This window comes from Myotis nattereri (assembly GCF_964212035.1).
Source record: "Myotis nattereri genome assembly, chromosome: 2".
Taxonomy (NCBI): domain Eukaryota; kingdom Metazoa; phylum Chordata; class Mammalia; order Chiroptera; family Vespertilionidae; genus Myotis; species Myotis nattereri.
In genome coordinates this window covers 174,478,385-174,502,819 of record NC_138076.1, presented here as the reverse complement: position 1 = coordinate 174,502,819, position 24,435 = coordinate 174,478,385, and the positions used below count along the sequence as shown (strand labels likewise).

Genomic DNA, 24,435 nt, shown 5'->3' with positions numbered 1-24,435 from the left:
GTGGCAGTTCCCTGCTTCTTTCTGAAATGACCGCTGAGAAAGCCCAGAGCCCACAATCTTAGCTACGGAACAGGTTATTTAAAATCACAGAACCCATTTGTATACAGATTGATGAAATGGTTTTACAAGAGCTCCCAAGAATGCAATTTCATGAACTAAAAATTAAGAAAAACATTACTGACAAGTTTGCATTTCAGAGTTGACGCTCCCGATTTTGTCTGGAACCTCTGAAGCTGGAAGATCAGAGCACAAGCTCTCAACCCACTTGAGAAGGGAATGAAGGATGTTTCAGAACCAAACCTTTGCCCAACAAATTGTAAAGTATTCTTAAGGAGTATACCTAACTGGCCCTAGGTGCCCGATGAATCACCCCTTTCCAGGATAAAATGTTCTGTCCCTTTTCCAAAACGCTACTGGGTACATTTCTCCCTAATCTCTAATTAGAAGCTACACAGAATGCTGATTACATTTATTTTTACCTGCAAATTATAAAATGTCCATTAAAAGACATGTTCTCAGCTTTGATAAAATCTAATCCAAGATAGATCTGGGTGCCACATAAATGAAACTCTGCCATATTTGAAAAGATATAATTTCTTCAAGCAAACTTCCTTATAAACAGATTCAGAAAAAAAGATCTTAAACTATTTTATACAGGAGAATTCTCCAAAGTGTTTAAGTATATATAGGAACACAAATGCTATGTCAGGTTATAATGAAATCAAAGTACTTGAAAATTACTTCTTAGAAGTTAAAACTGGAAATAACCCCAATATCTTCAGTGGATGAATGGCTAAACAAACAGAGGTACATCCTATGCTATGCAATACTAGTCAACAATAAAAAGGAATGAAATATTGATACGTCAACATGAATCTCAAGAATTAGGCTGAGAAAAAGGCCAATTCCCAAAGGTTACATACCTTACTATAGCCTTCTCAGAGTTTTTATTACAAATGGATGTTGAATATTGTCAAAAAAACTTTCTGCATCTCCTGCATATGGTTTTTCTCCTTTGCTCACTAATATAGTGAATTAAATCAATTAATTTTAAATGTTAAATAAACTGTGCATTCCTTTATATTGTTGAATTCAATTTGAGAATTTCTGTGTTTATATACAATGGTAGGCAAAAGTATGCTTACAATCGTATGAGAAACAAAGTTTATTCTTTTATTATGTATTTATTAATTATTGTATTAGTTATTTGTATTGTCTTTTTATTATTGTTGTTATTCTTTCATATCCTTACTTATAATTTATCTTTTAGGTAATGATGGCTGTTACTTTAACCAACTTTTGCCCACTCTTGTATATGAGGAATATTGGAATTTTTATCTGCAATTTTCCTTTCTTATAGAATTTATATGGTTTTGGTACCAATATGATACCTTATGAATTGCAAAGTTTAGCCTTTTACCATTTTCTGAAATAGTTTATGTAGGAATAGCATGATTTCTCCCTTAAATATCTGGTATCATTCACCAGATTTTGTCCATTCCGTTTAAATCCTCTTTTAATTCTAATAGTGGTAAATTTCTCTTCCCCGTCCCCCAACACCATTGATGAGTCTACATATAACATAATTCAACTTTTGAGCTCTTTAAAACAATAGCTTTTGATATCATTTACTTTATCTCCTGCATTCCCATTTTCTATTTTATTGATTTCTACTCTATATTTCTTTTCTTCTACTTACATTGGATTTTATTTGCTCTTCATTTTCTAGCTTCATAATTGGCAGTTTAGATCATTGATTTTAGACCTTTCTTATTTTCTAATATAATTATTTTAAACCAGACATTTGTTCAAAGCATTGCTTTATGGTGCATCCCAACATTTTTATGTTTTTTTTTCATTGGGTCAAAAATATTTTCTAATTTTCTTGTGTTTTGTTCTTTATACCATGGTTATTTGGAAGTACGCTGTTTAATTTGCAAGTATTTAGGAATTTTTATGAAAACTTTTTTTTTAAACTGATTTCTAAGTTAATTTTACTGTGGTCAGAGACTATACTTTCTATGAATTTAGTTACTTAACACTTGTTGAGACTTGTTTTATAGCTCAAAATACTGTAGATGTTGATAATGTTCCATGTTCATTTGAAAAGGATATTTATTCTGCTGTTGTTGAGTGGAATGTCTATAAATGTCTGGTCAGTTAGGCACAGTAGACTGACAGTACTGTTCAAGTCTTCTGTGTCATTACTATTTTTGTCTGTTCTATCGATTACTATTTGTTCTATTAATTATCAATAAAGAAAGTGAAAAACGCTCCCGTTATAATGGTGTAAGATTTAATGAAAATATATTGATGAAACTTCTTGCAAACTTAAGAAAGTATTTGTAGGAAAAGGAACTCTTCTTTTATCCTAAAATACTGGCATGTTTAAGAAAGACAGTTTTAATTCTACACTTGCGAATTAGATATGTAGTTTTACTCAGTTTAAACAGTAAGTAAGGTAGATTGTGGAAATGAGATTTATAATGGTGTGTTGTGGTTTTTGTTTTTTTTTAAAATCAAGAGTCCAAATTCTTTTCACATACATTTTCAATTGACTTTCTCAATGATCTTGCATGACAAGCAAGATGTAGTGTTATTATTGCCTTCCATTTTAAAGATTAGGAGACTGGGGGTCAGAGAGGCAAAATAAATGACCCAAGACCATACTCTGGTCAGTTACTGAGTCAAAACACAAATCAAAATCTTCTGACTCCAGTTAGTCCCTCCCTTCCTGTTATGCAAGGGCTAAGCTGCCCATTGATTTTAGATTTCTAAAAGAATCTTCCTGAATCCCATATACCCAACCGAGTCAGAAATAGAAAAAGAGGAAATAGAATCAGGCAAAGAATACTGTGAGCTGTAGTAGATAAGGGTGATGGTGTGGCTATTAATGTTAGCTATTGTTACTTCCACTACAAGTTCCTTAAAAAAATTCTGGTCTTTTCCAATGACACAAAATCACCCAGAAGAATGAAATAGACAGATTCTTTGTCAAAATATCTACAGGACTCATGGTTCTTTTTCCTTAACACTATTCTTTCAATAATATTCATATGTATGGAGAGATTTCTGTATGTCAGGCATAATCCCATTTGGTGATAGTTAGAGACAAATAGGTACAATCCTAGTACAACATGCGAACATAATTACAGATTATATACAACATATGAGAGAGCAGTTATACTTAAGTGCACGAGGATCTGCTGTTTTGGAGTAATAGCTGACAAGTATCTTAATATGTGCTAGCTACAAAGAAATAATGTCTTACATTTCCAGTCTGGAAAATGATTAACTTACCTTAGTTATTTCACAGTCCACCATTCTGTAAAAAAGAGTCAAATGGCAAATGAAGATAGCCAAAAAACTGCAGAAGTAAAGTAATCTGTGAATGTTTGTGTTTCAAAAATCAATAATTTTATGAAGAATAGATTTCTGAAATACTTTTACTTCTGTTCTGAGCAAAAAATTTGTTCAAGAATTTCAATTAGATGTTCAAGTCTTATTCAATTAGCTCTACTAGAGAACATACCGTGTTTGCAACAATCCTAACTATAACATTTAAATCCATGAGGCATGTAAGTGTCTTTGACTGATACTGAACTGAGATCTGAAAGTATCATTAGAATTTGCCTATGTTTTAACTTTTGTGAACTAGGGGTTCATTTCTGGGTTGAGTCTATGCTTAACTGTTTCTGGGTTGGGGCTATACTGTATTGTCAAGTTAGCACATGTACTAACATGCTGCAGAATAAAACAGCACACATTTTTTAGGAACAAAAGTTTTTTCTCACTGCTGGGGGAATAGATGAAATGAGAGGTGGTAGATTGGGGCTCTCCAGAAAAATCAATGGATAAGAAAGAAGAATCATTACATTAAAACTAGAGGCTCGGTGCACAAAATTTGTGCAACGGGGGGGAGGGGGGTCCCTCAGCCCAGCCTGCACCCTCTCCAATCTGGGACCCCTTGGGGGACATCCCTCTCACAATCCGAGACTGCTGGATCCCAACCGCTCGCCTGCCTGCCTGCCTGATTGCCCCTAACCGCTTCTGCCTGCCAGCCTGATCACCCCCTAACCAATCCCCTGCCAGCCTGACTGATGCCTAACTGCTCCCCTGCCGGCCCTATTGCCCCCAACTGCCCTCCCCTGCCAGCCTGATCTCAACCCTAACTGCCCTCCCCCACTGGCCTGATCTCGCCTCCAAGTGCCTTCCCCTGCCGGCCTGGTTGCCCCCAACTACCCTCTCCTGCCGGCCTGATCTCACCCCTAACTGCCCTTCCCTGCCAGCCTGATCACCTCCAACTGCCTCTGCCTGTCTCATTGCCCCTAACTGTCCTCCCCTTGTGGCCTGATCTCACCCCCAACTGCCCTCCCCTGCCGGCCTGATCGCCCCTAATGGTCTCTGCCTCAGCCCCTACCAAGATGGCTTTGTCTGGAAGGAAGTCGGACATCTGGAAGGTGGCTGGTCGACCCGGTCTAATTGGCATATTACCCTTTTATTAGTATAGATAGATTATATAGGATAGGATTGCTTAAATGGAGGGGGGGCGGGGAGGGCGGCCTTTTTCAGCAGGAGGAGATGCTCTTGGCAAACAAAAACACATAATCCCTATATCTGGACTGATAGCCAGCCATATGCACTGTATTACCAAACCAGTCATTAAAAAATTGAACCGCTTTCTTACACCTTACACCAAATAGCTGTTGCCCTTAAAACCCCTCCTCAGCCCCCACCTTAGGTTCTGCCTTCGCAGTTCACCCAGATTAGGTTCTGATTGGTTGGTTTGGATGCCAGTCAGCATCAAAAGCTCTGCCTCCTAGACAGCCATTGGCTCCTGGCACTTCATCCAGATTTGGTTCTGATTGGTTGGTTTCTAGGCCAGTCAGTGTCTCCAGGCCTATCTCTGGGCCTGACAAAAGAGGCGGGGCTGATCAGCAGCCCCGTGGAGGCCCAGAGAGAAACAGAGGTGTGGCTGCTAGTGAAGCTCAGAAGAGAGAGAGAGAGAGAGAGAGAGAGAGAGAGAGAGAGAGAGAGAGAGCCGGGGTCCAACCCCAGCGGGTCCAGGGGTCCCCAAAGGTGTGGACGGAGTCGGCGAAGAAGGAATGACACGGAGACAGCGTTCAGTTGATCAGCAGCCTAGCCAGGATCTCCAGCCAGGATCTCCAGCCAAGTTCTGGTCTGGATCTCCAGCGAAGTTCTGTTTAGGATCTCCAGCCAGGTTCTGTGTCCATGGTCTCTTGCTAGGTTCTCCAGCCAGGTTCTCCAGGTTCTCCAGCCAGGTTCTGTAGCCATGTTCCCTCGCTAGGTTCTCCAGCCAGGTTCAGTCACCAGGTTCTAGTCAGGTTCTCTTGCCAATTTCTGTAGTCAGGTTCAGTCCAGGATCTTTTGCCATGTTCTCTCGCTAGGCTCTGTCTCTAGGTTCTGAGGCCAGTTTCTTTCCAGGATCTTTTGCCATGTTCTCTCCAGCGAAGTTCTTCTGTCCCTAGAGAACGTTCTGTGTAGGTTCTGTGCCTAGGTTCTGTCTCTCTCTCTGTATTCTGAGTTCTGTCTCTTTCTGTCTTGTTGCATCTGTATTTCTACCAGTTGATTAAATCCTATCAATCTCTATTACAAAGGTTAGGGTGTTTCTTATCTCCATTCCAGGGAGTAAAGATTATGTAGCTTAAGCATGATTGTTCATAGTTAAAGTGATTAATTACCCACCTGGCACTTAGTTAAGAGGTTTTATTCCCTCCCTAACTTCAGGGGAAAATCCCTACCTGGGGAAACAACCTTTCTCAGAGACCTTGGTTAAAACACATAGTGCCTATTAAGAACAGTATGCCATATATGCCAGGTCCCTTGAAACAGCAAGGATGGACCGGCTCCCGGCAAGAGAGAGAGGGAGAGAGAGACAGAATGGCTGGTCATCAGCTGCCACTGAGGCTGCAGATCAGACCCTGCCTCTCTCTCTGCAGGCCTCTCTCAGGGCCTAATCTGCATCCCCCTTCGGCAGTCAGTGCTGGGTCGCTGCCCTGGGTCGCTGCCCTGGCAGTCAGTGCTGGGTCGCCAGGGCAATCCAGCACTGACTTCTGGTGTTAGGTCGAGCCTTCGGTCATTACGGACCCTGGCTCTTTATATATATAGATGAGTATGGCCATATTTTAGAATATTAAGGAAAATTCATGTAAATTAAAAAAATAAAGTACTAGATTTTTAAAAACCACAAATAAACCTGCCTTTTTTGGATCTCTCTGGGCTATGCTGCCAGAACCTCTATCCACTTGCCATTATTCTACTTAGCTCAAGAGGATTAGCTGCTGAAAAGCAATGCTCTACTGAATTCTGGACATCAGCATTCTTAAGAGTTTAAAAGACTTTAATTAAAAAATGCCAACAGGATCAGATGTTGTGAGTTTGTTTTACATCTAATATGCTAGTTATACTCCATCATTTATCTTGGGCAGGTGTATTATTATTCCCATGTGGTTTCGATCATTCTCAATTTCATTATGCCAAGAGCCACAGATGCTTTTAAGAAAAAATAAAAACAAAAGAGGATTTATAGGTAGTGAGTGACTTTATCCTTCTCTTTACAAAACAGCAGTTCACACAATATCTCATTCAATCTTGGAGCTGGGACATAAAAGAGTGAACCTCTTTGAACATCTTACACCTGAGTACTCGGTACACATTCACAAAGGCTAGAAAATCTCTTTTTAAAGAATGAGACTGACTCACAATGAATTCCCAAGTTTGTTGTACGTTGCTCATTTTGAGTGTGGTATATGTGTATGGTTGAGTGGGATGGAGGAGGTCACCGGTCATGGTTACATTGCTGCCACAGGTCATAGGCCAGTCCACAGGATTATTAACGCTACTCCTATTTCAATTTAGGATGGGCTCTGCCATCTTCCAGTTGTGGCTTATCTTCTCCACACACTTAGGCTCTCAGTAATTTATATTCTACCAGCTCCTCACTTAATGCAGAAATAGTTGCACTATAGGACGTGAAACGTTTATAGAAGCCAGTTGAGAAAAGCAACTGATGGCTGCTAAGGGATTTAATGAGACAAAGATACAGTACCCTTCATCTACATTCATAAAATAATTTCTGTGCGCAGATAAAATTTAATGCTATGCATACTATTTGACCTTTAGTATTTTAAATATATATATTTTAAAAGTAACTATATCCAATGTATATAGATACCAAATACTAAATCTGTAAGAAAACTCAAAGCTGTCAGTCTTAGGAGAACTTTGCCAATATATCTGGAGCGATTCTGCTTACTTCAAGGCACTTCCTAACCTGGCTGAGAGAGAGATCTGCAAATGAGAAAATTCACCACGGGGAAGGCTGACTGTGTTCTCAGTGTTTTCTGAGCTGTCTCCAAGATACACATTCTCTGAACATGTCTTGGCCTGCCCTGTTTTATCTTCACTGTATTTCTCCAGTTGTTTCTCTACTTTGTCCTTCCTATTTGGATACCTTCATGATCACATTTTCCAGCGCTTTATCCTCTAGCCATGCGTCCTAATTTACTTCGAGCATTCCTACTCTGCCACAGGTCACCCCTCTGACATAAGTGACATCCCCAGGTGCGTAACCCGTTCCCAGTTATTCCAAGTGAAGGAAACCGGAATGTGCCTACTTTGCATTCTGAGTTGAAGGCAATTAAGAAGCAGTGAACAGAGGAAAAGCTCTCTGCCCTCCCCACTTGCCAAGAAGCAGGACAAATATTGACAAATGTGTCCCTCTTTCCCTTTCTAACTTTAGACGTTAATCGTTAATCACAGAGTAACTTTAGACCCTATCAGCATGGAGATGGCACCAGGGGAATCTACATAGCAACCTTACTAACTAGACTTTATGGTGCCCATTCCTTCCCCATATATTTGCCTTCCTACAAGTTGCCACCTCTACAGACTCAAGGTTCTTTTTCTTTCTCTTGTCATGTATCTTTCTTTGCTGAAGATGCTATATAAGCCTGCATTTGAAGCCACCTCTTTGGGTTACACATCCCTAAATTTCTCTCATGTATCTATGAGATATACATGTTAATAAATGTCTGTTTGTTTTCTCCACTCTCATTTCCTTAGCCAGAGCAAGCCATGTGAGTAAGACTGAATGGGCATGGGAAATCAAATCCTTCCCTAGTGAGTGAAGCAGATATTCTAAACACTTAGGCAAGAACAGAACAGAGTTATAATAAAAGTGGGACAAAAACACAGCAATGTTATTCATCTCTATTTAGATAATGTGTTACTAAAACCATGCTATTGACAGCTGACTTTCTTCTTCATAGATTCAGAGTATTTGGAAGGGAACTGTTATCTCACTATGTGATACAATGTCATATCCACCATCTTGGTATCCCATGAAATCATTCACCTCTAATCATTTCCAGTGTGATTTCCACACCTTTAAAAATCCTATATAATAAAGAGCTAATATGCAAATGGTCATCACGCCCTCATGCCAGGGCCGGGGGACCTGAGGCAACGCCCCCTGCCTGGCGGAGTTTGACGGGGGACCTGAGGCTGCGCTCCCTGCCCAGTGAGGCTTGACAGGGGACCTGAGGCTGTGCCCCCCTGCCTGGCGCCGAGCTGGGGGACCTGAGGCTGCATCCTCTGTCCTGCGGGGCTTGACAGGGGTGGGGCTGGCCGGATCTGGGTCTCGCGCAATTTCGAGGTGCGGGTGGACAGGGACTTGAGTCTGGGTCCTGCGGTGTACCCGAGACTCTGACAGGAGAGAGATTTTCATATGCATTTTACTAATTTTCTTTCATCTCTGACACTTCTATTATAGAGAAAGGGCAAATAGCAATATAAAATATTTCCTCTAATTAATTCCCTTTTAATGTGCACAAATTTCGTGCACCAGGCCACTAGTGTACCTATAAAAGTAAAAGAAATTCCTAAAAGAGACACTCTGATCCAAACTCACATGTCCAGGATCAGCTCCAACCATCCATTCTCCTTCCTCTCTGCTCCTTTTCTGACAAGCCCCACCTCCCACACTTCACCTCTGCAGTGCCACACCTGTTGCTTAGTTGCACCATTGTTAGATGAACCAAAATGTGCCATTGCTACTTTATATTAACCAAACACATGCAATCAAGTCGTGGTCCCTATCCTTATCCTAAAAGTCTTAAGAGTCTTGTAAGTGAGAAAAAATGTATAGACTACTTTTTAGAGAAGCATGAACTGATGAATATTTTTTTTTAATGTAAGAGAAACAGGGACTGACTAGAAATCAGGTATTATAGGGTGGTCACAAAGGGTTGATGACTAGAATGGAGAGGGGTGCAATGCTGGGAAAATAGGCTGGTGTTGTATGAGAGTGCAGCTTTGAGAAAAATACCGCTGCTGAATGCACACAACAAACCAGGCATTCAGTGCGAGTCTGAACAATGAACTGCCAAGTAGGGAGTCTATCTAGCTATTTTAGTGAGCCTAATTACAGAGCACAAATGTTGCATTATAGGAAACAAATACTGAATCAGCACATTAAGAAAGTAGCCCTCATTAGCAGTACTTTTAAAGAGTCAGGATGTTTGAAGTTCCAGAGTAGATTATTGATGAGTCTGTGTGTATAGAGAGCCATACGGACGATGTGGAAGTGGGTGAAAAGACACGATAAGGAGAACGTATTCTAACGCACTTGTCTGGCAGGAAGTGCTTATTCTAATCTAGGAAATGTGTTGTTGACAAATCTAAGAAAAACACAGATATTCCTACAGGATATGTTGTGTGTCCATTTGCCCAGGGCATTACATTTTTATAACAGTCTTAAGAAACATTCTTATCTAATCTTCATAAAAAATACTGTTCAATACAGCAATAACATCATTACCATGTTACAGATGAGGAATGGGGCTCAGAGAGGCCCTTGTCCTAGGGCCACTTACAAGATAAATGAAAGTTTAAATCTGAAATGACCTGATTCTAAAATGTGTACCTTTCTGTTACCCAACTGTTGTTCCCCTAAAACTGGTGGACTTACTGGCTTTTTGACTTTGAGAAAGTCATTCGGATCCTCTATGCATCGCTGTCTTCATCTGTATAATGGGGATGAAAATCATACTTCACACAGGTGCTGAATTAGTTTTAGAAAGTTATATTTTTTTCTAGAAAATGGTCCATTTTATCTGTTTTCAAATACATTGGACAACATTATTAATAGTATTCTCTTATTATTTTTAAAATCTTTACTATCTGACCTTACATCAGCAGTTCTCAACCTGTGGGTCTCGACCCCTTTGGGGGTCGAATGACCCTTTCACAGGGGTCGCCTAAGACCATCGGAAAACACATATATAATTACATATTGTTTTTGTGATTAATCACTATGCTTTAATTATGTTCAATTTGTAACAATAAAAATACATCCTGCATATCAGATATTTATATTATGATTCATAACAGTAGCAAAATTACAGTTATGAAGTAGCAACGAAAATAATTTTATGGTTGGGGAACTGTATTAAAGAGTCGCAGCATTAGGAAGGTTGGGAAGCACTGCCTTACATGCTTTTCTTCCATTCTAAATACTGTTTATCTGTGCCTTCTCTCTCTTCTTAAAAGAGCACCATCAGAGGTTTCTCCATTGTATCGATCTTCTCTAGGAAACAACTTTTGTTTTCTTGATTCTCTTTAGCATTTCTTTGCTCTGCATTATTTTTTCCTCATTTTAATTTCCATTCTCTGCTTACTCTACAGGCCAACTCAGATCTAGGTCTAACTGTGTGTGATTCTTTTCAGTTATTGATTTTAATGTTCTGTTTATTATGATTTCTTAACCCATTAAAGTTTCTTTCTAATTTCCCAACTAAACCTGTATTTGCACAAACCTGTGTGGGATGCGTTCGGGACATGCAGGGGTACCGGGCAGGAGCGGATTTTCCATCAGCTCACCGTGTGGTATCCTCTAGAAGTATGCCAGAGGACTTTTAAATGGGCTTCCCTTTTTATTTTTAATTGTGGTGAAATACATAGAACACAAAATGTACCATCCTAACTCACCATTTAAAAGTTTTAAGTGTATAGCTCAATAGTGTTAAGTATATTCACAATGACGAGCACGCAATCTCAGAAACTAATTTCATTTTGCAAAACAAACTCCATACCCATTAAACAACTCCCTACTGTCCCCTAACCCCGGCGCCCTTCTTCTTTCCGTCTCTGTAAATCTGACTACTCTAGGCGCCTCATGTTAGTGGAGTCACAGGGTATCTGTCAGTTTGTAACTGGCTTATTTTACTTACTATTTTATCTCCAAGGTTCCCCATGGGGTAGTATGTGCCAGAATTTATCACCTTTAAGTCCGAATATGTCATATGTAACACCACATTTTGCTTATCCATTCATCCACTGAGTAACACTAGGGGTGCTTCTAGCTTTTGGCTATTGTCAATAGTGTTGCTGTGAACATGGGTATTCAAATGTCTCTTTAAAACCTTGTTTTTCATTCTTGTGGATATTCACCCAGAAATGGAATTGTTGGGTGATATGTAATCCAATTGTAAAATTTAATGAAACTGCCATCCTGTTTACTGTAGTGGCTGCACCATTTTATAATCCCATCAACAGTATACAGACTTTCTCATTTGTCTACATCCTCCACCATTGCCATTTTATTTTATTTTTTGTGACAGCAGCCATCCTAATGGGTATGAGATGTTATCTCACTATAGTTTCAATTTGCATTTCCCTAATGATTAGCAATGGTGAGCAGTTTTATATGTGCTTGTTGACCATTTGTATATCTTCTTTGGAGAGTTAAATTATTTTTTAAAAAATTACTGAAATGCAACAACATAGATATAATTGATTACATGGGCAAATGGTTTTCATTATGTTAAAACAATTCAGTTTATAAAAATCATCAGATCATTTCCATCATAAATGAATGGTATTACCATTCCACCTGGTGTCTTTCCAGGAAACAGTTACACATCAGGCCATGTAACTATGAACTGCCTTAATACTTGACCCTGAAATATATATAAATCACATATTTCAGGTGTAAATCCAAGGTAATGGTAGATTTTTCCCTGAGAATTCCATTCCAGGTACTTGCAAAAAACCCATCAACCAACTAATAAACGAAAATATAGTAAATGCTATTTAACTACAAATGGATATTCTATCTTAGAATTTTTTCATAGTAAACATATCCTACCTTTTTATTTTCTTTCTAGCACAGACAACCTATTTTTTTTTTTTTTAGAAAAGAGTTTGAGATTTTTCTAAGACGATTCTATAAACAAAAGTTCTTTATATACTGCATTTAGTTCTTTGTATTTTTCCTTCTTACATATTATCTGTGCCTCACTTTTCACTAGTAGTGTGTGCAGTGAAGGAATACTAGTTCAAAATATAAATAAAATGTTAAGGAGACATTGAAACAAAACAATATGTATTTCTATTAAAGCATTATATACTTTGTTATTTGCAAAAAATAACAACAAAATCTCTATTTTAAAGCCTCTGACCGCTAGACCTTCTGAGAGTAAGAGAAATGTCTAATTTTAGTGTTTCCTTTCATTAGTCAACATTTCTCTAAGTTTAGAAGTGAATTCTATGAAATATAGGAAACTGCATGCACAGATTTCATATTATGGTTGGAATTCTAGACTAGTAACTTTCAGGTTTTTTCTACTGAAAAAGAATCATAGGGTTAAAATTATAAACTATTACACCCAGAAATATTCACTCAATTAACTCCCTAATGAAGCTTGGCTGATGCAAATTATACGCTGAGTGTTTCTAAAAGGAGCTCTTTTAAAGCTTTGATTTTAAGTAATAATTGAATTTTTTAAATATATTTCTTTGTAATTAGTGTATTTAAAATTTGGTCTGGATTTTCATTCACTGACATGTAATTCACTTCTACTTCTTGGAGTGCTTCTCTTACAAAACAATTAATGGTAACAGTATAATGATTAATAATGACACATTGTACTTTATAGCTCCTAGGAGATACAAGTACTTCATTACAGATTTCATTACCTGCATCAGTACTATGAAGCAGATAGGATGAGAACATACTATTCTCTTTACCGCAATTTAAAACACAAAATAGGTTAAAGCCATGTTGAAGAATATTTATATGCTTTTTATGACCATGGATGTGAATATTAGTTCATTAATGTGGGGATTATTTGTTGTATACAAACATTTCATTTATTTGCCTACTACAAACCAATGTGATCTGTCAAAAAGAGAAATATTTAGCTTGGCCTGTGTGGCTCAGTGGTTTAGCATTGACCCAAGAACTGAGGTCATAGTTTGATTGCCTGAGTTGCGAGCTCGCTCCCCAGTAGGGGGCGTACAGGAGACAGCCGATCGATGATTCTCTCTCATCACTGATGTTTGTATCTCTCTCTCCATTTATCTTACTCTCTCTGAAATCAATAAAAACATATTTTTTTTAAAAAGCAAGAAAAAGATTTATAGCTTCCCAGACTGGTTACATGCCAGTGACCACCAACTTTTATCCTAATTTTGCTAAATTTCATTAAACGCCAGGAAAGTTCTCTAAGATAATAAGAGTTCTGTGAAAGAATTTAAAGTGACATTAATTCATTTTGATTTGACAGTCTTCTGTCTTTCACTTAAGTTTGGGAGTCTGAAAATTATTGGTGTCGTTAAAAAATATGCAATGGGAAAAACTGCCCTGACAACATACAGGATCCCCTGCCTCAAGGTCCAAACTCTGACTGAGCAGGGCAGAGGTGGGTCTGGGATCCGGGTTCCTGACGTCCAGGCGGGAGTGCTTTCCACTCCAAGTCTGCGAAACATACTGCTGCAATGTTTTACACCCACGCTCATGAGTATATGCTGCAAAGTAATATACAGGGTGTCCCCAAAAATGTACACATCCTTTAGCAGCTAACTCACTTAATTTTCACTCCTTTTCAGGTTTAACTGAGTTGAAATAATGGATGAAGCCAAACTAAGCTTTGAACACAGTAAATTTATCCCAAAGTGCCACTAAGCTTTATTTTTTGTATGGGGACACATAATAGAAAAAGTTTACAGTACAAAACCACAACAGATGGCGAATTGAGGGCACACACATACCAAATGCAATGATTCTTGATGTTTGCCATTCCATGGCTTCGTGTTATCAGCAGTGCCTGGACCAGAACGGTCATCAGTTTGAAAACGGGCATTGAAAAAAAAAAGTATTGATTTCTGCAAATTCTCTTAAATTTTGAAAATGAACTGTATGTTAAACACTGACTTTATAATCATTTAGTGTGTGTACATTTTTGGGGGACACTCTGTAGTTATAAAGATAAGTATGAAAGACCATTAAAAAAAAAAAAGACCAGCTTAACAGAAATGCAGTTCTCGAAGGTAAGTGTAGTAACTCTGGTCTCCTTGTGAAATTCTCTGTGTATTCTCACAGTATACAGTGAGTGACATACCTGCCCCAGGCTGCCTCACTTGTAGATGCTTTATTAACTGGAATACAGGAGGACTCAATGATGGTGGATTTGTTCATCTTGTAGCAGAATCCGCAATCTGGGTCCAACATACACTCATTACAGTAACTGTAAAATGAAAAGAGTTACACTCGTGTTAGCAGAGACAACTGGTGCTCCCCCGCATTTTCCACTCTGCTGTCAGCGTGGGTCCATTCAGACTGGTTTTGGCGAAGTGACACGTGATGAGGACGGTGAGAGCTGGAAGGACTCTCCCATCTCCCCACACCTCCTGCAGCACCTTCGGAACCTACTTTGAGATGGAAGAGGCTTGGATCTGAGACACTGGATGTAGAAGAACCTGTCAACCTGCAGCAAATACTAGTAAACTATGCTTTTCTAAGCCACTGAGATTTGTTACCAAAGTATGGACTGGCCCATCCTGATCCAGGCCAACTGGTTCCAAATTATACTAAAGCATTTATTTCTCTTGTTTCCATCATGTAACACATCCTAATGGAAAATACGTTTTTCCAATATATATTCTGAAGTAGAAAAAGTCAAAGAATAAAATAAATTGTAACTAAAGAAAAAAAATTAAGATACAAAAACACTGCCATCCAAATAATAATCATTGTTAATCTTGGTGGACACATGTACTTTTAACAAATATAGAGTGTCAGTTATGGATTATAATTAATTTAAGACAAGTTAGTGTAGCCTGGCCGGTGTTGCACAGTGGTTGAACACTGACTTATGAACCAGGAGGTGACAGTTCAATTCCTGGTGAGGGCACATGCCCAGGTTGTGGGCTCGATCCCCAGTAGGGGGCATGCAGGAGGCAGCTGATCAATGATTCTTTCTCATCCTTGATGTTTCTCTCTCTCTCCTTCTCCCTTCCTCTCTGAAATCAATAAAAATACATTTTAAAAAAGAAGAAGGTAGTATAGAAAAAAAGGCTAACTCTTCTCTAGATAAATCACATCTATTGGTTGGATCACAGAGCCATAATCAATCAATCATTGCTCACCTAACAGCAGTATCCTAACTACATGAAAATTCTATCCAGGGGAGATGCTTGAGAGGGAACGATGTTCCAGCCTAAGCCGACCACGGTGTGCTTGGAGAATGAGTTTTCTTGCTGTCACACTCATCGGTCAGACAACTCTGGCGCCTCAGACATGGCAGGCACACGCAAGGCACTGGAGATATGAAATAGACAAAGTCCTTGCTCCTGGGTGCATGACAGGTGAGGATGAGAAACAGTATCCAAGTAAAGCATGGCAGTGCGAGAGAACTCAGTTATGCACGGCTCCAAGGACAGCGGCGTGATCATTCACCTGGGAGCTCTGGGGGGAACTTCAGAGGTGATGTTTGAATTGGATCATAAGAAAAATTTATGAGGTAAAGGGAAGAGCACTTCAGAGACCTGCTTATTTTACAACTAGAGATCAGTCAGTACAGACTTTTAAATATCTCCTGCGGACAAGTAATCATACAAGAGTGTGGGGAGAAACAGGGTAAGAACCACTCTTAAGTTGTCTGGAAAAGATGTGAATCCTGACTCAAAAGACTGCTTTGATTCATTTAGCTAAATGGGTAAATCCTGGCATCGCTTTAAAATGAGATGATCATCATTTCAGCCTCTTTCTGTGAACTTCTCCTTTGCAGACAGCCATTCCTATGTTTATATGCGACTTCAGCCCGATCCTAAAAGCAAAAAGGAGGCCTTTCAAAAGCCCCCCAAAAGGTCAATGTGCGATAGAGAGGCGATACAGCACTGTGAACATGAGACAGTCCACCTCTGTGATGAGCAAAAGCAGCCAAGCGATAGAAGGCATTCCCGGCTGAGCTTTTGGCTTTGAGAAGTACACCAGGCTCATCTGGAAGGAAGATACTTCTTACGAGCCTGTTGTTTGTTTATTCTGCCCACATGAAGCGGACTCTAAGAACCCCGATTCTTCCGATGGCTTTAACGGTGCTATTGGAGAAAGGTCAACTCAAACATTTGTAGAGAAATGACTCTACTTTATTTCTTTAAAAACCAGTGATTCCCATAAAAGGCCAGAAAACTCAAGGATAAAAGCTGATAGTTCCCGAGAACCTACCACATACACAGGTCAGACAGATGGGGTGTTATCCATAATGCTTTGCCTCCTCCATCACTCTTTCAAGCATCCAACCCTGACCACACCTCCCTTTCCCAGCCTGTCTAGTAAATAATCCCTGCTCTGTCGCTGTCATTCGTTCAACAAATACAAATATTTTACACTCTTTATGTGCCGGGCACGATTGCAGGGGCTGGGACACATTTGTGAATGAAGCAGATCCCCCGCGCTGGCGGAGCCCATTTGTATTAGCCCTCCCAGTGACCTCCAGTTAATCAGCCCCTCTACTTGCTTCCTATTCACTCACTAGCTTGTTCCTTTCATTAGTTCCATCCTATCGAGCTTGTCGACCATGGCCCATCATTTCAGCCTCCTAACTTTCGCTGGCCATTTATCTCTCCATCACACCTCTCTAGCCTGAATGCAAACAGTCACCTTTCTGTGCCTTCACCCACACACCCAGATGCAGCTGAAGAATCTCACAACAGGCAGGTCAGTAGTTCCTTGTCTTACTTCACAGTGAAAACTGAAGGGACTGAATTTTCTCAACTTTCAACTCAGACGTGAACAAAGATCATTTACAATCACCTCTTTTCCTCCAGGCTCCGAAAAGGGTATTCAAGGATCATCCCTCTGGGCCTCACCAGGACCAATGCCTCGTCCCACTGGTTATCTTCTCTTTGTACTTTCAAACCCCTCCCAGGACTTACCCCGGAGTTTATGTGCGGGCTCAAGCCTTTCCCATGTTAGAGTATCCCTCCACACTCGTTCATAGGGGCCGCTCGGTGAAGAGGTCATATATTAAAAAGTGTTCACATCCTTGGCAATTCAGGGAGTGGACCACTGTTTGGGAAGTGGTGTGCCAACCTTTATCTGTGACCTAGAATTGTGTGTGTGTGTTTTTCATCATATAGAGGATTTTATGGCAAAATTCTCCCAAATGTATCAACATTTCTAACTTCGACTTGACATTTACAAGGTTAACACAAAACTTTAAATATCCTGAGTAATCTGCTAATTGACCTTTTACAGAGAGCACCTATCATAACTGTGGCTTTAACAAATGACATTAAAGAAAGGAAAACTTCTAGAAGTGGCTATTTTTTATTCATGATTTGCTCTTTAAGGTTCTCTTGAACATGACCTAATGAATTTATGTAAGGTTTGCTAAATATAAAGCTGAGGATTTAAATATATTGGTGCCAAATCAATGTTCATAAGAATGCTTGAGGCACAGATGAAAACTTTTTTTGAGAAAAGCAGACTGGCGTTATTTACCTCCTTTTATTCTCCTTCCACGGGAGGATTTGGGGTGAGTCCCCATTTCTGGACATCGAGTTTTTCACCCATGATCCTGGGGAAACCACCCGGTTGCCAGATGCTGCATGAAGGGAGTGACAGAAAGGCAGGTACCCAAGCTCTAAATTCACACAAACACTAACTGTGTGAAGCATATTATAACGTTGTGACATCTTACAAATACTACTCTTCCTTCAAGGGCAGAAATGATTGGTGAGCCCTGTTGTAAGAAACTCTAAATTTACAACAGAAATTAAGAATGTATTTACAAAAGCACTATGCTTTATAAAAGGAATTATATAAAATGGGGATTCCACCCTATTAATAGAAAAAACTTTACATTTCAAACGAATCAATATGTAGAGCAGGGATGAGATGGCCCTCCTCCTTGCTCTGCGCACAGCTCTACTGTAAAGGTTACAGTGTTCTTTACTGACTGGCCAGCAAAAGAGACTGCGAGGACCCGAGAGAAAAGGCACGCGTACCAGCTCCCTCTCTGCAGCACCCATGGTGGCCAGATTCCCCAGGACAAGTTTATCACAGAAGCACAGTACAACAGTCCTATAATTCAAGGCATTACTATAGGCTCATTAGCTTGTTTTATTGCCCTTTTAAAGACAATAATTTTGGGGGTTGGTGGGGTGAATAGCTGAATCATTCTTAGGATGAAATAAAAAGAAGGTAAAACTCAGTGTCAGAGGGTCCTTGAGATTGAGCTAGGGTGTTAAATTGCCAGAGGCTAAAGCTGCCATTTGTAAACATTCCATCCACAACCCAAATGGAACTGCTCAGTAATTTTGATAAGTCACTTTCAGAAACGCCAGCTGCACAGGCCAATTTCCTTAAGGCCCAGACAAAAGCGCCCCAGAAGTAGAGGGCCCTCTCCTAAACCACATCCTGCAGAAACTCATAGTACAAGGACATTACAATATGCGGAGAGAATCTGTGGCAAATAACTGTGCCCCGGATCTACAATACTGTTCTCGGATGTGGACACTTCCCGTGGGGAGATTATATAGACAATGCTGCTGCTCTTCTATGAGATGAAACTGCAGGAGGAACTGAATGCACAGCATCTAGAAACTCCAATACAGCGGTTCTCAACTTGTGGGTTGTGACCCCTTTGGGGGTCGAACGACCCTTTCACAGGGGTCGCCTAAGACCATAGGCAAACACATATATAATTACATATTGTTTTTGCGATAAAACACTATGCTTTAATTATGTTCAATTTGTAACAATGAAAATACATCCTGCATATCAGATATTTACATTACGATTCATAACAGTAGCAAAATTACAGTTATGAAGTAGCAACGAAAATAATTTTATGGTTGGGGGTCACCACAACATGAGGAACTGTATTAAAGGGTCGTGGCATTAGGAAGGTTGAGAACCACTGCTGTAATAGGAGACGTGAAAATACCTAATCCAGACGGGAACTACAATTAGAACCAAGCCAACTTGCTAGCTGAAGGGAAGATTTAACTTTTCAATCTCCAACTTTTCTTTTTAAAAAGAGAGAAAAACAAGTATTTCCATATTAAGAAAAAGAACTGGTTCAAGAACTTTAAAATGCTTCCAATTAAAGTAAAATAGAAAACAAAAGGCAGCTTAGTGTCTAAGGCAGAGGAAAGAGGGCCTATTTTCGTTTAATCAACCGTTTACATGTTTCACATGGCACCCAGGACCTCAAGCGAATGTGCCTTCTTCTTTCTCCTGAGAAAATCCTTTAAGCATTGATTTGGGTTAATTCAGAACCTTTTTAATCTCTACTCTGTGAAGTCGAGTATGAACTCAGCTCTCTAGAATGCGGTCCACTTGTTTTTAAGTGTGTCTCATTAAATCTAATGACATGGAGTATTATGAACAGTGTGTGGCCTTTAAAGTGCCTGTCTCTTGTGTGGCCTGAATTTCAGAAAATCAATGGTGGCCAGTGCAGGTCAGGATGATTCGTGCAGCAGAGTGGTGAGGCATGACTTGCTTCAGGAAATCAGAGCCAATAGAGCCTCTGCTTTATAGAACGTGGCCACAGGTTCACATTCATTCTCTGGGGGTAACTGTGTTTCCTCACACATTCCTTCTGCATCAATGTAACACCCTACTTTGGGCAACGATGTCACTGTTTCCTGTGACAGCTCTTCCAAACCCCCCTCCTCTTTACTTCCCCCTCCTCACTCCTGACTGTCCCTGCTGCTTGCAGCGGGTGACTTGGAATCCAATTTACCAGAGGACACCCTTCCTGGGGGACAGCCTGCCTTGCTTGTTCCGTCTGTGGACCCGATCTCTACATGAGCACTGCAAAGAACACCGAATCGCCTGCCCTCTTTCTCAGCCAGAGTGCAGGCGGCAGGTGACTCCCTCTCCCCAGCTGGACTGTGTAAATAGAGAACTTGTGATAATGAAAAACAACAAACAAACAAAATTCTGGGGGACTGAAGTGGTTGGAAATTAAAAAGTAGGGGATCACCCGGTCAGCATGGCTCAGTGGTTGATCTGAGGTCCCAGTTCGATTACCAGTCAGGGCACATGCCCGGGTTGCGGGCTCAATCCCCAGTGTGGGGAGTGTAGGAGGCAGCCGATCAATGATTCTCTCTCATCACTGATGTTTCTATCTCTCCCTTCTTTTCTGAAATCAATAAAAAATATATATATTTTTTTAAAAGCGGGGGATCTATTGGCTCTGATTTCAGGAAGTCATGCCCATCCATTCGCTGGAAGCTGCCCTCACAGAGACTGCCAGATCTTCTTGTGGCCTCTGGGCACTCTTCTTTCTTAATCTTAACTTATCGTTCCGTGATGAAATTCCCTACAATGCTCTCCTCTCTGCTGAGCTCTCACCCTTGACGCCACTCCCTTTCCGGCCCCCCACCGCTCAGACGGCCGCATCTTACTGTTCTCTTCCTCCGCCTGGTTCTTTCTCCTTTGGTTCTGCTCTTGGCAATCTTCCATTACTCTGTACGCTCTTACGGGAAACACTGGCCTCACATGGCCCTACTATCATCAGTACTGAGACTGCGTGACCTGTTTCTCCAGTTTGTTTCTCTTCCATAAGGGCCAGACCCCTATTTTCAGCGGACCCATTTTCTGGATGTTTCACCAGTACCTCATACTCCACACAGCTCAAGCTCAATCTTTGGCTTTCCTGTCAAGCCTGCTGTTCTTTTGTGTCTCACAATTTGAAGACCTGAGCTTGTGCGATCACTCACATTTAAATAGCACAACAGCAGCGAGTCTATCTCAAAGTATGGGTAGCTCCTCTACTCACTATTCTTTTCCTTTTTTTCACCTGAACTCTGACTTGAACTTGCGACCTCTTACCTGAACTCTCCCAACAGTCTTCTGACGAGTCTTCCTGCTTCTAGACTCCCTCCCCTTCATCCTCTACATTTCCTTAAATCTAACCTATCGGACCTCTCTCCCATTTAAATCCTGCAATAGTGTTCCATGGCCTGTAGGGTGAAGACCTGACTCCTTCTTAAGACACAATCTAGCCCCCTTTCATCTTGTCCATCATTTCTTGCCATTTCTTCCCAGGTGCCATGGGCTCCAGCCAGGCCACACAAACCACAGGATTCAGCATATGACCTGCTTTGATGTTTCCCCTCCTATTGCTTACTCAGGATTATTACTTCCCACCTTTGCTTCCCCACACACTTGCTTCAAGACTCATATATGACATCAGCTCCTCCATGAAACCTCCTGACCCCAGCACAATTAGATGCATCACTAGTCCATCATTTATTCCCAGTGATTTCCATGTTGCCTGAGATATGTGTTCAGTATACACCTGCTGCATAAGTAAAGAGATGAACATCAGTTACATAGACAGCAGGTTTGGTAGTTCTTTTTATTGTTCCACTGATGTTCCCCACATCTTGGTCCAAGAGATCAAAGAATTGAGGCTTGAATTAAACTGTGCATTGTTCCACAGAATTCATGGCTTTCCGATCAAACCCATATACAACTGTCTGAAGCCATCTGGAACACAGTCATATTTCTCACCTCTTCCCCTTAGAAACTGCGGCTAAAAATACAATGGATTCCTGAGTTGGAGGCAAAAAATAATTCATGGCAGTGAGGCAGGCACATTAAAAGCAATCATAGGCTTTTGCTCTTTGGCACTATTAAAACATAGGGCAAATTTAGCCTATTTGTCAGAATAGGTTTCTTTTTAAAAATTTACTGGTATTTTAGGCTCTAATTTCTAGGAACTCATTGTCTAATCCTTTTTTTATAAATTCTTAGATTGTTTCTCTAAAGGGGAGAGAGAATAGAGTTCTCTCTGCCAAGCCTGTCACCATCAATAAGGCTAAGTGTTTTCATATTATACTATATGGACCTTTGATCAACACTATTAAAAACAAAGCCTCAATTCCAACTTGCTAATACAGGATGACATGTACATGCATATGTTGATATATGTAGATATGTGTATTTAGGCAAGTAAGTGTGTGTATTATAGATATACACACATTTATATACAATCTTTTCAGTTAAATAATTGAGAGTAAAATCAGATTTATAATACAATTTGGTAATCAAAAAACATAAGTACCCAAATACAAAACAATTAGTATGCAACATGACTCTTTCCAAGAAAAACAACAACAGTAATTAATCGTCTTTAGTGGTAGTATACATTATTCATTAATGAAGAGACAGGAAATAAATATTAGAATTGGAATTTTTAGGTTTACCAATAGACCAAATCCATCAGTACTTGTAGATATGAAGAGGATTTTGGAGGGTGGGTTTTACTACAAGCCTCACTGTTGACATATAATTTTTAAAAAATATATTTTTATTGATATCAGAGATGAAGGGAGAGGGAGAGAGAGATAGAAACATCAATGATGAGAGAGAATCATTGATGGGCTGCCTCCTGCACGCCCCCTACTAGGGATCGAGCCCGCCATCCGGGCATTTTCCTTGACCAGGAATCGAACTGTGACTTCCTGGTTCATAGGTCAACCACTCAGCCACACCAACTGGGCAACAATTTATATGTAAGTCACAGATCTTTACCAAAAATAATAATAAATAAAAATGCATGAACATAGTTTTGTTTGGGGCTCATCATCACCATCAGAAAACTCTTTTATATAAGCCTTATTTTATGTCTCTGTGACTGTACTTGTATAAACACCAATGTGTCCCTAAAAACCTGTGTAACACACACTCCTGCAATATGCATCTAGCTAATCACATTTCCTGATAGGAGTGGCCGATTTCTGTATGGTGCTCCTAACACTAACTTCTACATATTGAGAACTTTCTGATATGCCAAGACACAGGGTAGGCAGACAGTTTGGATCACAGTAACAATAAGGTTTAACTTGAGCACTGCACTGAGGGACACTTCCTTTGTTTAACAGCATTGAACTTTTAAAATATAACAGTACATTTTTTAAAAGTGAGGAGCTCATAAATATCTTTCCATACATAGAAATGATAGCCACAAATACTGTATTTGCTGTTCTGAAATTTTTCAGAATTAGAAAATGAAAGTTTAAAAGCAATTCAGGGTATCCGTTTCAGAAGAGATAACCTTTATGTTTGACATATGAAATATAAACACACCATCAAGAAAGCAAGGTATCTGTCACTGAAGCCATTTGTTTTCAGTATCCACATAGACCAAACTCTCGTAAACACATCTGGATCCTAAGTCATGCACTTGAATTTCAATGCTCCTTCAAGTGGACCAAGGGAGGCAAGTGAGGTATGAATGCAGCTCTGGGTTCGAGTCTTTCAGGGACTTCGGAAATTAAATTCATTCATCATTTGACAGGATAAAACAAGGCGAGGAAGTGAGGAAGGAAAATTTTACTTATTTTCTTAAGTAGTTAATTTTTCCTTGAAAAATTATGGGGATTCTGCCTCCACCAAAATATGCTTTAAAAAATTCTGCTATCCAGAACAACTGAATGAAAAGACTGTGTTGGATTTTAATATGCACTCACCTAAATCCATGACTTTCAAGACCAAAAAGAAATATTAAAGCAACCCACCTGGTAAGTATTTACAAATGATTTCTAGTTTATAAATTTGGGAATGGGAATTAATTTTTATTCTGAATTAAACTTTTCCCTTTGGAGAATCACAAATTTAAATTTGAATGCATAGTACCTGTGTTCTTGGTGAATGCAGTCACACTGACTTTAAACTATATTTTATGTCAACACAAAAAATAGGTTGTTTTAAAGTGAGAACATAGTGTTTTTTTGTTTTTTTTTTAACCTATCTATGTAAACACTTCTTAAAATTGCCTCTTTGGGGATCTGTTTTTTTTCATTTGTTGCTTTGATAACTGTTTTATTTTTAAGTGGTATCAAGTATCTCCTTAAGCACAAAGAAAGAAATTTAGTGGCCAAGTCTGTTTTATACTTTTCATCAAACCCTATAACCCCTAGCACGGTGCTTATCAGAGTGAAAGTGCTTCACACAGAGAAAACTAGATCAAAAGAAAAAATCCATTTTGGCGTATACGGCTTTGCTTATCAGTTCTTCCTTGGCTACTTGGAGGGCTTTTCCATTTTCATAGGAAATGAAATGTTTGAATGTGAAGGACAAAGTAAGTTTTGCTTGGAGAGTGAGAGAAACAA

At 39.7% G+C, this 24,435-nt stretch overlaps 1 protein-coding gene across 1 annotated transcript in view; it reads right to left on the bottom strand.

Moving 5' to 3' along the window:
• The window catches only part of SLC2A13 (solute carrier family 2 member 13), a 289,411-nt gene that overhangs the window by 36,350 nt on the left and 228,626 nt on the right, over positions 1-24,435 (bottom strand). Inside the window, exon 7 of the mRNA XM_081082602.1 lies at positions 14,424-14,549. Within this exon, the coding sequence (XP_080938728.1) occupies positions 14,424-14,549 (126 nt within the window). The remainder of the gene's footprint in view (positions 1-14,423; positions 14,550-24,435) is intronic.